Genomic DNA, 14,361 nt, shown 5'->3' with positions numbered 1-14,361 from the left:
CAGTATCAGCTGTCAGGGGCGGCACTGGCGCCATTGGGGGGGCACATTCACCCCCATGCACACCCTACCAGTCGCCTGTGTCCCTATCCCTAGTTCTATTTTTTGCATATTAATTCATGAAAAGTTTTAAAAATATTTCCATTAAAGCAAGGGCCTTGTCTTGGCATTCATATTCAAAATCCTTTTCCACTGGTGTAAATAGTTTAACGTTTGCTGACAAATAGCTGTCATCCTGGTCATAGGAAAACTATACTTCATATTGCACGTATATCAGTTGTAAAGTGCCTTTGTGATGAAAGGAGGTGCCACCCCTCCCCCCCCCCAAAATGCCATATTTACTCATATACCATATGTGTCTTTTCTCCAAAAATTAGCCTTCTAATATGTGGGGGTGTGTTTTAAGCAAGGAAACTGATTTTCACACCAGAATGGGATGCCTGGAGATGCTGAAATAGTTGTTGGGTGCCTTGCTGGCCTCTAGGCTCCATAGAGGATGGAACAGAATCTACGGATCAGCATCACTCGCTTTTCAGCTGCACCACCAAAAGGTCAGATAAAAGCAGGTCCCAGTTCCAGACGTGCCTGTGACAGGGCTAAACCTGAACCTTTTGGTACTGCAGCTAGAGGGTTGATTATGTTAGCCAGGAGTGTTCAGCCAGAGTGACCCCAACATTCAACCATAGTGAGCCCATGCTGTAGCAGTTCAAATTATGGAAAAATCTTGTCGTCTTCATTTTCTCTTCTGAAAAAAGGTTCATGACCTATTTGAGGACATGTGGTATACAAGCAGACAAATAGTTGAAATAATAGTTGCATAATTAAAGCATTAGATTGTAAGGATTAAAATTGAATGCTACTGAGAACCGATCAGTATTTATGAATTTCAAAGCAGAAACAAACGTTGTTAGTAAAACCCTTTGGAAACCTGACAGCAAGCAAAAGATTGTGCTCTGATTTCCGTTGTTAGACTGACACAGCAAGATTGAGGGGGAGTCAGTTTGTGTTCTCTGAATGTGCCATCTCTCTGATATTTTCAGACTTTTAATGTAGTTCCTGGTCTTTCTAACTTTCCACATACTGGGTCAAGAGGGTGGTTTGGATGGCTGTAGGGCTATGCTGTCAGGACCAGCAAAATCAGTGGCAACAGGCAGCAGTAGGAGAATTCGGTCCAAGTTCCAGAGCAGAAGGAAGATTAGAGCTAATTGAAAAATTTCCATCAAAACTGTCTTCATTGGAAATTGGGCTCTTAACTAAATAAACAATATTTGCAGAAAGAGCCCATCTGTTTTCATATATATATATATAGAGAGAGAGAGAGAGAGATAGGCTGCAGATTGGATGCTGACACTTTTTTCCTTGGAAAAATGTGCTTGCATTTTTTGGCTGAAAAATGCTCTAGTCTGATTATTCAGAAGAATGCATTTTTGGGCAGAGAGGGGAGGAGAAATGTTGGATCATCTTTAAAAAGATGTCAGGAACCTGCTAGTGTCACCCAAGACCTGACGAGGTGATGTGGCAGGGAGTGATTAGGCCTATGCCTGTGCTGTTAGGTGTGGCTATTGCTGGTTGCTTTGGGAAAGGACTCCTGTTTCCATAATTTTCCAGAGTTTGTGCCTTATAACCACTGACAAAATAGGCTGTTGAATTTGTGCCAAAGGTAGGACCCTATGGGTGTGTCCAGATGAGCACACGTGCAGTTTATGGTGCACATGTGGTTTGCAGGATGTCCCAGCATCAAACAAACAGAAAAACACTGCAAAAAGCAGTGTGGCACGTGCAGCAGCAGCATACTCCACCAGAAACAGAGCCTGGCCATTCGCTCCATATGGCCGAATCGGTGCTGCTGCTGCACTGGGATGCCCCCAGGACCCCAAGGAAAGCTGCTGGGTTCAGCATAGGTGATGGCCCCAGCCTCCCCTACCCCACCTGGGACAAGCTGACACATGCTGGAGCATACGCAGCAGCAGCAACAGCAGCACAAATGCCCCTGGAAACTCATGTCTCTGCACATGGGGGCATGCCCTATGGGTTCTAGTCTGGGGTAAAAGGGAAGAAGGGCTGGAAGGTATCCTTGGTGAGAGCTCCTTAGAAAAAGAAACCTTATGAATTCGAAGATTTTTATAGTTAGCCCGTACAAACTGGCTAGCAGCTGCTTTTTGAACCTTTTTTGAAGGGAGCAGCTGAATCCACTGGCTACATCCAGTGCCTGTGATGGATCTGTCTGTGCCTAATAGGAGGACAGGAAAAGAGCCTTATTAGTCTGTGGTTCATCTCCTTTTACACACCTGATTCTGGGCATGTGGCCATGTTCTCCCTGTCCTTGAACCTACCATAATACTTCAGGCTGGTTGTATGGGCTGTGAAAGCTGCACTGTTTACATGGGTGCTATACTTGCTGGTTCTCATCGTGCTTCCACAGAGCCATTCTGCCTGACTTAGCCATCCATAAGCCAAGTGGTTTCAGGAGCTATAACTCCATTAGTAGTGCTCCTTCATGCATGCACCCACACTCTTACGCACATATCCCCTCATCCTCTCAAACTGTGGTTATAGCTGCAAAATCACAGTTTAGGTTTTTATGTCTTTGACTGCTGTGGTAAGGACAGTCAACTTCACCCCCTCAAAAATAAAATAAAAATTTGCTTCTGGGTGGATAGACTCATTCACATGATCTCTTTTACGCTCTTCCATGGAAAGCTTTTACAGAAAAGGCCAAAAGTGTCTGCTGTAGTCTGGCCAACTTTTGCAAGCAAAGAATAGAGCTTTGTGATATTTTTGGCATCTCCTATTAACATTCACAGTTATTAAAGAAAAAGTTTAGAGTTGAATTTACTCATTGTGTTTGTACTTGCTTGTTTAAACCAGAAGATTAGAGAGTGTTAAATTCAGAGTGGGTGTCATCAATATTAATCAATGGTAACAAAGTAGAGATGTCATTTATTTTAAGTTGAAAGTGTAATACCTAACTGCTTGGTTTTAATTTGAAATATTTAAGAACATTTTAGTTGAAATATTATTCCGTTTTAGAAATGAATAAGCTGGAGTACAGTTCACTAGAAACAAGTAATCAGGGTCACTGCATCAAAGAGTAAACTAGGAGTGGGCATATCTACACGAGATGTTTACTGTGCCTCTACATGTGCCTCTGTTAGGGTACATGATACTAATAAACTCCGCAGTAGTGTAGTACCATATTTACAAGTACTACCTTGCTGCGGATTTATTTTAGTGTGTAGCAGTACATATGTAGGGTGCCACCTAGCCCTGCACTATAGCAACCCCATGCCGCAGCCAGCCCCACTGCATTATATTGAGCCCCGTCAGAGCAACCCTGGTCTGGCTGGTTGACCCCTGGATCCCCCCGGGCTCCAACCTGGCTCTGTGAATAAACTCCAGAGCTAATTGCTCCTGAGTGCATGTTCAAATAGCATGCCCAGAAGCAACAAACTCCAGAGCAATAACCTCTGGAGTTTATTCATGTGCACTACTTGTATGTGTAAATGTGCCCAGTGAGTTTGGATTTTCACTGAAGTAACTAAGAGTAGTGTTTGGCTCAATAGGCATAAAAAAGTTACGGACCCCCCCCAAAAACAAACAAACAAACAAACAAACCAAAACCATTGGTGTTCGGGCAGAAGGTAAAAAATAAATAATTCTGCTCAAAGTTTGTTTTTAATTTCTCAGAGAAATAAGTCTGTTGTCTTTTATTGTATTTATTTCATTGTTTTATCAGTGAAAAAATATGAAGTGAATGGATCAGTAACAAAAGAAAACTTCAATAGATGAGCTTGCTGTGTTCAGTTCCGCTGAATATCCCTTTTGTTTCTTTAAAAGCAAAATGAACAAAACCTTAGAGATGGGCCTGAACCAAAAGCCTGGATCTGGGCCCCACTATAAATTTTGAGAAGTTTGGATTTAGAAATATCTTTGTTTTTGGGTCCCATCTTTTGAAAAATAGAACAAAACAAAAATAACCAACTCCTCCTCCGCTCCTAACCATCCTCAGTCACAGTTACTATACTTGTAATATTTGCAGATCTCTACACTAAAAATCCCTTCCCTACTTATTAATGAAGATATGTGGCATTATTCCAAAATTCATCAGTGGATGATTCTTTGGTTTGTTATTTTTTTTTCAGAAGAGTAGTAAATATAGCTCTTAAAGACTTTTCTTAATGGTTGCACTATGTAGCATGTATGTAGAAGAAAGCTTCTAATTGGAACTCACAGAAAATCTTAGCTTGTCTGAATGCCTGAATGCTCTTGTTGATGAGCTTGAACAAAGATTATAATTGGTTTATGCTAGTTGTATAGATTGTATCCTCTGATTTATTTATTTTTGGTAATAGGACCAACATAGTTTTTGTGCAACAGTCTGAGGTTCATTTTCATATGCTTAAGTAATCTACTGAAATCCAGAGTTTTTGTTAATGTACTAATTTAAGCAACTTTTGCAAAATAAACCATAGAACTCTTTCATAGGGGGTACTACTTGTTATGATCTTTGGTAAGAAGTAAAAGTAGGCTTACAGGATTGTTTTAATTTTTTTTAACTTGAGAAACTATCTAAAACTTACATAAGATTGCTCCAAAAGGTCTTCTCTAGAGCTAGTTCAAAAAATGAAAACTAGAAATTAAAAAATCCAAGTTTTATCAAAATATTAAAATATAGAAAATCTACTCTACTATTGAATCCAACAAAATGTAACAAAACTAATCTAAAATCTAAAACTAATCTAAAATACAGAAAATCTAGTATGAACATGCCCTGCTAAAGCAGATACTCTTCTCTTTCATTTCCATTGAAATTTGTGTTTGGTTTGGATGCTAGTATGTTCTTTTGCCAGGATTGCCAAAGAATGTCCTCTTCATCTTAACCATTATGGGTTATAATTCTCATTTACAGAAATCTGAGACTTTAGTCTCCATATGTCTCCAAGTTAGTATCTGTTTGACATAGTTTAATATGGAATAGCTTTGTTTAATTTTGTGGGCACTAGAGACATTATTATCTGTACTAGCGTGAGTTAATGAAACCAGCAAAATCTATGAAAGGAGAAAGAATGTTTAAATCCTTTTAATATTTTGGTCTACTAGTGACCACCTCTACGTCTGTTGCATTTTCTTTTTTAAAAGCCTTTTTGAATATCCCCTAAAACAAAAGTTTTCTCAGTGTTTTTTTTGTGTACTTAATACAGTACATTCTGTCCGCTGCTTAACTAATAGAGCTTCGGAGGGTTTTGAGTCAGCAGTGCTCTGTTATGTTTTAACACCAAGTACCATATGCTACTCTTAACCTGTGGTCTCAACTGTCACTAAAATTGATACCCCCCATCATGAGCAACATAGAGCTCTGGTCAATAATAGTATGCAAAGTAGTACTGCTGAGGAAGCAGCTTGTATCTGACCTCTTCACTGTAGTATATTGGTGAATTATGTGTTTGCCCCTGACCTATCTGAATTTACATTTTAAGTGACTATTACCAGGATGTTCAGGTGCAAAATATTAGGGTTGTTTTGTAAGGTTTATCAGAGTCTAGAGCCAGATTCTCTGCCTGGTTTCATTGTTTCCATGCCAGCACAATTCCATTAAGGATCATGTCCTAATATCAATATAAACTTTTTCACAGAGTTTTATTTTAGTTTCCATAGGAACATGAGAGGTTTTTGTTTGGATTTATAAAGTTCTCCATCTAGTGTTTGCTAGACAGACACTGCTCTAGGAAATTGTTGTATGGGAAAGTACAAACGAATAGAAACTAAACTAAAATTGAAATATCCAGTTCCATTTTTCAGAGGAACATGTCAAAAAGCATATAAACAATATAACTGCAGGTAAACTAGATTTCTAAAAATCTGGTAATAATTTCAGATATAAATTATGGAGATTAAAGTTCTTGGTTCAGTTTTTAACTTGACAGTACCCTTTTAAATGGGGACACTAATGGACTATATGTTGCCCTGTAGACTGCACTGAGTATACTGTTCACTAGAAATCCACAAGATTGGATTTCTCTTTCTTCTGTCAGCATTTCTGATAGATTTTTTTCCCTATAATTAAGTAAAGTAGTGTTGTTTCTGCCGGTTGGAGAAAGTGCTCTGGAAATTCGGTAAGTCTTAAGTGGTGTCAGGTTACCTAGCGAGGCTGTGCGTTGTCAGTTTCAACATTCTGAACTAATTAACAATGTTTCACTGTGCTTCTCAGCAGCCCCGGTCCTCCAGAACTAAAGAATGTTTTCTGATTTACGTGATGTCACCACCAGCCAGCTTGTTACAGTCTCTCTAGGTACCTCCCACTAAAACAGTTCAGTCGGTCTCAGAGACAAGACAAATGTTAAAAGTGAAAAGATGACTAAGAAGTTAAGTCACATGGGGCGGAAAACATGGGGGGCGGCACTAAGAGGTCAGGCACCTACTAATGCTTAGGCAGAGTAATACTCTGAGAACGAATGGGATAGTAGCAGATGTTGCCTAAAGAATAAAAAGGGCGTTTCTTTAAGCTCAGTGCTGGGAGGGTGCCTGTCAGTTCGTAAGAAACCAGGGAAAGCTGGAAAGCTTATCAGCTACACTGGATGGTACACGTGAATGCTCATTGTTGGATTTCCTTTTATGCCTTCTTCTCTCCAGCTGCGTTTCAAAATGAAGACAGACGGTGATCACAGTCAGCTAGCTACAGCTTATAGTTAAGTTTTGCTGAATTTCAACTGAATGTAAATCTGCTGTGCCTTGGGAAAAAATGCTGTAATTATTCTACTCTGCATTTGCCCTAGACAGGGTAACAATCTCCAGGAGGATATTTGGAAAATGAGTTGAAAAAAGTTTCTTTTCTAATTATTAGCTCAAAGGGATGTTTGATTGCAGTGACTTGGCTACCTGGAAAACTGTATTTTCCTGTGGAACTTCTGAATGCGCCACAAAGAAGCTTAGTACAAGAAGAAAATAAATTGCCTTTCAGATCAAGATTATTTATAGCTACTGCCAAAAGTAAAGGACTATTTTATTATTCGTACTATTCTAGATTTATTTTCCCCTGAAGATTTTCTTGGTGCCTTCGTCTGAACTGTACGTGGCTACTGTGGGATATTTCTTTTTAAGCTTCTGCACCATGACTTATTTATAACGGATATAGAATTCTGCAGACATTTACATGGATTACAGTTAATTGGTCACCTACAGAAGATAATGTGCTGCCTGCTATAATGTTCATTTGTTTGCAAGATTTAATCAGGAGATTTAAGATACAAATTTTGACCTGCAAGAAGAAATGGAACATTCTGTTGGAAAGTTCTGAGTCTTTGAGCCACTGTTGGGTTTGATTTGGTTTTGTTTTAAGGTTTTTTGTGATATTGGAGGACTTGTATTCCTTACTTACTGAAGCACTTTATATTTTAGAAAATAATTAAATCAGCTGTAGTTGCATGTACACAGATGCACTGATTATGACCTTAACCACCTCATAAATTATGACATATATTTTATATATGTGTGTTTTTCTGCTAAAAGCATGTTTACTATAGTTCTTCAGACCGATAGCATCTTTAACATGTTTCATTATATGTCGCTGAAAGTAGAGGCATAGTAGTATATTTCTATAAACGCCTTCAAAATGGGGAAGCCACTTAGCAGGCCAGACTGTTTACGTCAGAATCCTCCTTGTGTGAGGAAGGGTGAAGAAGATGAAGATCTAAATATTGAAGACTGTTATGTTCCTCAGAGGTCAATATATGATACAGTGAGACTGAATGAACAGATTGATTCAGGTTCTAAAGGCAGCCTCTCCTCAAAACATTTTGCAGATCGAACTTTACCATATAGTCATAGAACACTGGATATTAGTACTTTGTGTTCCAATGGTGCCCTTACTTCTTCCAGTGCATTTGAGCTTAGAGGTCGTGAAGCTAACAAATTAGATGAAAAAATGATCTTCGATGCACTAAAATTGAACAGTGATATAATCCGAACAGCTGGATTACCCAAAGCAAAGTCTCACACAGAAAAGAAAGAACATAGGAGATCATGGAGAATGTTTGTTCCACCCAATTTTTCAGACTATGCAAATAAAAGTGAATGCTCATTTGTTGAAACTGCTGATGTTTCAGATATAGCAAAAGCAAGCAAATGGGGTACTAATTCTCTCACCTCAGAAGAGGATGACTCTGGTTTATGCAGCCCTCCAACAGAAAGGGAATCAAAACATGGCACATTATTAATAGGGGAACAACATCAAACCAGAAGTTTGTCTTCTGCAGAAGATATTCATGTAATAGGTCAGTTCAGACCATTTTTTCCTGCAATATACAGTAGTGAACAGAAGATCCCATCACATGCTAACAAAGAAAGCTACAAACTGACCTTGCATGATGTTTCTCCACCAGAAAAAACAGATAAGAGTGGTTATCAGAAATATGAAAGTGATCAGGAAGAGAAAGGGAGCACATGTTATAATTTACAGAGTTGTTTGAAAGAAGACATGACACATGGAGACCATCTCCAGGGAGATGGAAAAAACAATAATTTTACATTAGACAAAAAAGTGGGAAAGGAGTATGAAGCTGAAGAACAAATTAGCACACAGGTCACAATGATAGAAAGGGATTGTGTAGCTGATGCACCTCCACATTTAGATGTTTACTGTGCAAATGTTGGTATAAACACCAGTGACGTGGATTTAACAAAATATGAGATTTTGTCTGATCCAGAGGAATCTAGCATGACACATAAAGACTCAACTGAAATGGAATTCTCTAGCCAGGAGCTGGATTTAGATAATATCATAAGCTGCCCAAAAACTATTTCAGTGAGAACTAAAGGGACTATTTGGACTACAGGCCCAAAGATAGAAACCTCGGGTACAGTCTGCAATGGTCTATTGTCTAACAAGGTAATTCAGAAAGAAAGGCATCTTGTAAATGTTTCAGCAGAAGCAAAAAGCTGCTTTCTTCTTTGCTATCCTAAAAGTAGTAAACTAGTAAAGTTTTGGTATGCAATTATTATTGCAACTAACATTTTATTTTTCATTAACTAAGAAAATCTGGTTACTGGTATTATTTGTGTAGCACATTACAAAATGTCAGAAGTGGGTGAGATGGTCACTTTAGTAAATGAATTAGGGGCAGTTTCTGACAGGGATAATTATTTCCAGCTGTTTGGTGCACAGCTATTTATTGTCCAGATGGTGTCTGTTACTCTTCATTTGGAAAGCCTCCACTGTGCATTGATCTTAGCATTCATTTTTTACACAAATTGTGGTTAAAGGCAATGCCATTCAAGGGCATTTATAGCTCATTTATTCGGCTTGACCAGCCTTTCTTGTAAAGGTACAAACAGCAGTGTTGGATTGTTGTGGTTCCCAAAGCGCGCAGATTAAAGACTTGTTACATGTACTGAGCCCCAGTTCCTGAATCTGCATGCCAAAAATTAGATCTGAAGTTACGGTGGTATTTTATAAGCACGAGATCTTATAACATTTTCTGAGTGGTGGATGAGGTAAGAAAGTTAAGAGTGAAGCTTTGTACTAAGTAAGGAGTGTTTGTCAGGTCTGTAATTTTTTCTGCCCACTTTGGCAGAAGTTTGAGCTATTTCAGGGTTTGTTGCTAAGCTGTTCTGGTGAAGTCTAGCCTCAAAGAGCATTTTAATTTGTTTTAAGCTTCTTTTTGTGACGTGTCTACGTGTATTTAAAGGATGGATTTGGGAGAATAAATCAATCCTCATGGCTTTTGAAAGATAAGGCATTTTGGAATATAAAAGAAGTCCAGGATATCAAAGCTGTTTATAAAATGATTACCCAAAAGCAGAGAATAAAGCTTGGCACTTTTCCCTATCTAGCATGGGAGCAGCTACTTGGTTACTAGTTATAGATATTCACAAAGAATTGCCTTTTTTCTTGTCTATAGCTCTCAGAAAAGTGTCGTCAACCCCAGTGCTTTCTCCTGTCTGTTCAGTCTATGTTATGCACCACCTTATTGGCATGTCAAATGTACAGAAAATAGCCCAGCCACCTGATATCTCTTTCTTTAAGATGTGTGACTTACCATTATGTTCCTCGTGCCCGAAAAGGAGAGGAAATGGTATCTTAGATGGGCTTCTTGCTCTTCAGGAAGCTGAAGAAGGTTGCTTTGAAAGCACTAAATGTAAACCAAAGCTGTTACTGAGTGCCACTATAGAAATAGAAGGTTTTCGGCTCAAAAGTTGAGCATTCTCTAGCATTGTTTCTTCATCACTTATGTTTCTCTAGCCTACGTAATTAATTCAGTGGCCTTTGGTAAATTTCTGATCTCACTGACTGTAGTGTCAATTCAGCCTGTATCAACTGAAAGCAACTGAGGGAGTTTGAATTTATGCTAGTATTGCTATTATGATAATCTAGCACAGCAAAAGTTAAATGATAGATGCAGAAAATGTGCAGTGACTACATTTGTCCACACAGACACCTATATTTTTCAAAAATATCCTATAGTAATATAATAATGGGATGGCAGATTGTTTAAAGTGTCTTGGTACAGCTCTGTAAGGGTAAGTTCAAACCTGTCCCTGGGCTTGTCCTGCAGGCTGTTCCAGATGACATAGTTGGAAGTTGGCACCTGGTCATTTAGGGTAGTAACTCAGTCACCTGAATATGATACTGACCACATCACACACTTTTAAGCTGTTGACTGCTGTGCTTTAACCTGCTAGCCTGATGTAATCTAGGATGAGGTGAACCTTTGACCTTTTTTAAATAGAATAATTTGTAACCTCATTAAGTATCTGCTTTGGTGTTGTTTCTCCTTCCTCTGTGCTTCACTTCCCCATTTATTCCTATTGCTGACAATTTCCTAGGCTAAGTACAGACAGTCAAAAAGCCTGAGGCTGAATCGATTCAGTCTTTGTAGGTTAAATTGAAACAGATTTAAACTGCACAGCTTAAATAGAAACAGAAGTGACCAGACATTTACCTTTGATTCAGGAAATGCCACATACCTGCCATGGCTCAGGCCAGAAGCTAGGAGACAGTAGAGTATGGTTTTCTGGCTGTGAGTTCACTTCCCCTTCCTGCTGCCCTGAGGTCTCTGCGATTTGCAGTCCAAAATTACAGCAGCAGTACTCTGCTGGGTTGCTCATCACTTTCTCTTCCTGCTTCCAGATGCCTCTGGGATTTATAGTCCACAGTTGCAGCCAGCAGTAAGTTTGAGTGGGGGAACAGGTGTTTAACCCTCCTCCCTGACCTCAGACCCCAACTGGGATTTGCTGAGGGGCAGTTCCCCCATAGACTGGGCTGCTTGTCCCCTCACTAAGCCCTGGCTGCTCCAGCTAAGGAGCAGAGGGGTGGGGCCAGCCCTGCTCTCTGGAGTAGACAACACAACCCAAACCAGGGCTGCAAAGCATGCTGGGGGGACTGTGATTTAACTTGAACCAGGAATGTGTCTGGGACAAGTTTCATAAATCGGTTTGACCCAAATCAGTTACATCTGACACTACATTCAACCAGGTTTATCTTAAACCAGTTTTAGCCATTTTGAAGCTGGTTTATATATACTGAGCTTCTGTTCTGTTACAGGTTCAAACCAGTTTCTGATCACTGAAATCAGTTTATGTGTAACTTCTGTCCCTAGCCCTAAAGTCTGGTCTAAAGTTTGTCTTCTGTAACTTCAGGCCTTTGACCCTTATCCAGTCTTCGGAAATCATATCCAGTTCTCTCCCTCAGTGTGCATTTTGTTCACTCACTTTTATGATCTGCATGCTCTTTATAGTCCTTCAGAGCCTGCTTTGTTTTTTTTGAAATGGTATACCTGTTTCTCTGTGTTATACTAGCCCTTGTATTCTTTTTGCGGTCTTTCTCTATGCATTCTCTCCTTTTCTCTGTCCTTCTGAAACACATTACTGTGACCTGAAGACAATGGGCCACTTAGTAACATGTGCAGGCAGGCAGGTTTTCATTGTATCCTGCCCTGTCTGTACCAGGACTGGATTTGCCCCAGTGTGCCAGCTGGAGTCAAAGCAGAACCAGTTAGAAGCTGACTTTAAATTTTATATGAAATCTTTTTGTAAATATAGTACTATACCTTTACAGATAGCGTTTGTTCATTTCCCCAGAAGTATTGTACTATCTTTGATTATCTTTCATTGTACTTAGGATGAGGTTTGTTTCAATAAATACAATTTCTTTTTAATTATGCTGTATAGCGCTGCATTAGTTTTCTGTACTAAGATGAGTGCATGCTGTGTGATTTTACTTTTGATAGCCACATCACAGTTGCTTATGCTGCTGATATCATTAGATATAATAGTACAGATGACTCTTTGGTTTTCCAACTGCAGGTATTCCAGAAAGAGGAAATTGATCCACTGCAGGTTAAACAACAGGAAGTAAACTGGTTAGGTCAAGGCCTTATTCAAAGTGCTGCTAAAAATGCTAGCACCAAGAACCTCGAGCATGACCTTGAAGATGTGAACACCCGATGGAAGACTCTAAATAAGAAGGTTATTATACTGTATACCTACAAACTCCATTTCTGCCTAATTGTTTTTCCGTGCACTTACAGCTTATTTATGGTGCCATCTTTCAAAAATGAAATTGAAATATATTCGTAATGGTGTCAAGATTGTGCTACCTTAATATAGTTGCTTTCCTTGTAATTTTCTTTAAGAAAAAAGGTCTGTGTCATTAATTCAGCTGTGTGTGGCTGTCATCTCTGTCAGATTTTCTGTAGGTTTTGTCTTAGGGTACTAAGTGAGGACTGATTTCCTCAGGACTACACAATCCCCTCTGGTTATACAGAGGAGAGGAGTTTAAGCTAGAAAGTGCCCACATACATAGGAAAGGTAGTGGCACTGTTTGTTCTCAGCCTCTTAGTCATTTCTCTCCCTTCATCATCTATGGTGATTCTTCCTATTGTATTTTCATTCACTATGCTATATGTTTATTTTCCAGTAATACTTTAAGCAGCAATAGATTACAGCTGTCTGACCAGAAGCAAGTTTCATTTAAAGTACCTCAAGGCTTTTTCAGTGCTATAACCCTCTTCAGTAACCACTGCTTTGAAAGGGTGACTTTTTGTAGCTTTGGTTTCTTTTCTATGCCATTAAAAGTTCTGGTACAACCATGCAAAAACAGCAGTTGTTGAAAATAGCATATAGCAGTGGTGAGAAGTAGGAAAAGTCCCCATTGTCTCAGGCTCCGCCTCTCAGAAGGGATGATGCAGCGGAGCAGCAGATGCTCATGATTCATGGATCTGTCGTCTCCTTCCCTGCTTTTTGAACTATGAAGAGAGTATTGTCCCATAATAAGGGCGGCAGTTCTGGATCCTTGGCTGAATGTTTTTACAAGGGAGCCCTTGTAAATTGCACACTTCCTAGAAGCATGTTTCTTGACACTATCTCACACTGCTATTATTGTACAACATTACTGTACATCATGGGAGTATTTTCTGTAATGGATTACTGAGGTGATTTAGTTTTCTAAGACCCAGCATCATTCCTTTAAATAAAAGACCACAGCCTAATAGAGGATATGGTATTCTGAGGCCTAGCTCATAGCTACCTTAGCATAGTTTTAAAATGATAGGTGTGCCGTTGTAAAGAACTGTCAAATTAAAGTGCACTAGCATAATAATGACAGCCATTCTGCAACCCTTAGTTAGTTTGAAGAAGTATAAGTTAAAAAGAAAGAAATATAAATAATAATCTGTCATGCAGGTGGTTCAGCGTGCTGCTCAGCTGCAAGAAGCCCTCCTTCATTGTGGGAGATTCCAGGATGCCCTCGAATCTCTGCTTAGCTGGCTCATTGATACAGAAGATCTTGTGGCCAATCAGAAGCCCCCATCTGCTGAATTCAAAGTTGTGAAGGCCCAAATACAAGAACAGAAAGTAAGCAAACATTATTCCTTCAGATTCAGGTTCTCTCCACTTCATGAGGATAATGAGTTTCTATGTCAAAGCATTAAGTCTGCTCAAGTATATTGTATTACAGTGAAACATGTGGGATATTTAAAACAGCCATGCATTCCTTACTGTAATGCATGCATTCCCTTCTCAGAGCTAGATTGCATAATGTGATACACACCCTTTATTCTCACTGTCATTGGATCTTAAAGGTTCAGACAGAAGTGAAGCTCCCCACTGTAACTCAGAATGCTTTGCAGGAAGCGTTCTGAGTTGCAATGATCCCCCAGACTAAACAGAAGTTCACTGCTGGTTCCAGCAGGGAGGGGAGTCTAGCTGCTGGCTGCCAGCCTGCAGCCAGTTTCCCCTAGCAATGGCTCCTTCTCAGCCTGCCCCTGTTTTCAGAATGGGAGGGGGGAAAGGGAACTGAGGAAGCCTATTCTAGGGGTTCCCCAGCCAGCGCTGAAGGGTGGGGTGGGTGAATTGGAGCCTTTCCCCACC

General features: G+C 39.6%; 1 protein-coding gene across 22 annotated transcripts in view; it reads left to right on the top strand.

The window, feature by feature from the left end:
• DST (dystonin) overlaps nt 1–14,361 on the top strand; it is a 486,590-nt gene that overhangs the window by 372,663 nt on the left and 99,566 nt on the right. For all 22 annotated transcript variants that reach the window (XM_090034292.1, XM_090034349.1, XM_090034342.1 and 19 more), the window contains 2 exons: nt 12,298–12,459; nt 13,675–13,845. In XM_090034292.1, the coding sequence (XP_089890418.1) occupies nt 12,298–12,459; nt 13,675–13,845 (333 nt within the window). The remainder of the gene's footprint in view (nt 1–12,297; nt 12,460–13,674; nt 13,846–14,361) is intronic.

This window comes from Crocodylus siamensis, chromosome 1 (assembly GCF_052110815.1).
Source record: "Crocodylus siamensis isolate JL-2025a chromosome 1, ASM5211081v1, whole genome shotgun sequence".
NCBI classification, from domain to species: Eukaryota; Metazoa; Chordata; order Crocodylia; family Crocodylidae; genus Crocodylus; species Crocodylus siamensis.
Note: the sequence above shows the minus strand (reverse complement) of the source record. Positions and strands in the feature narration are given on the sequence as shown.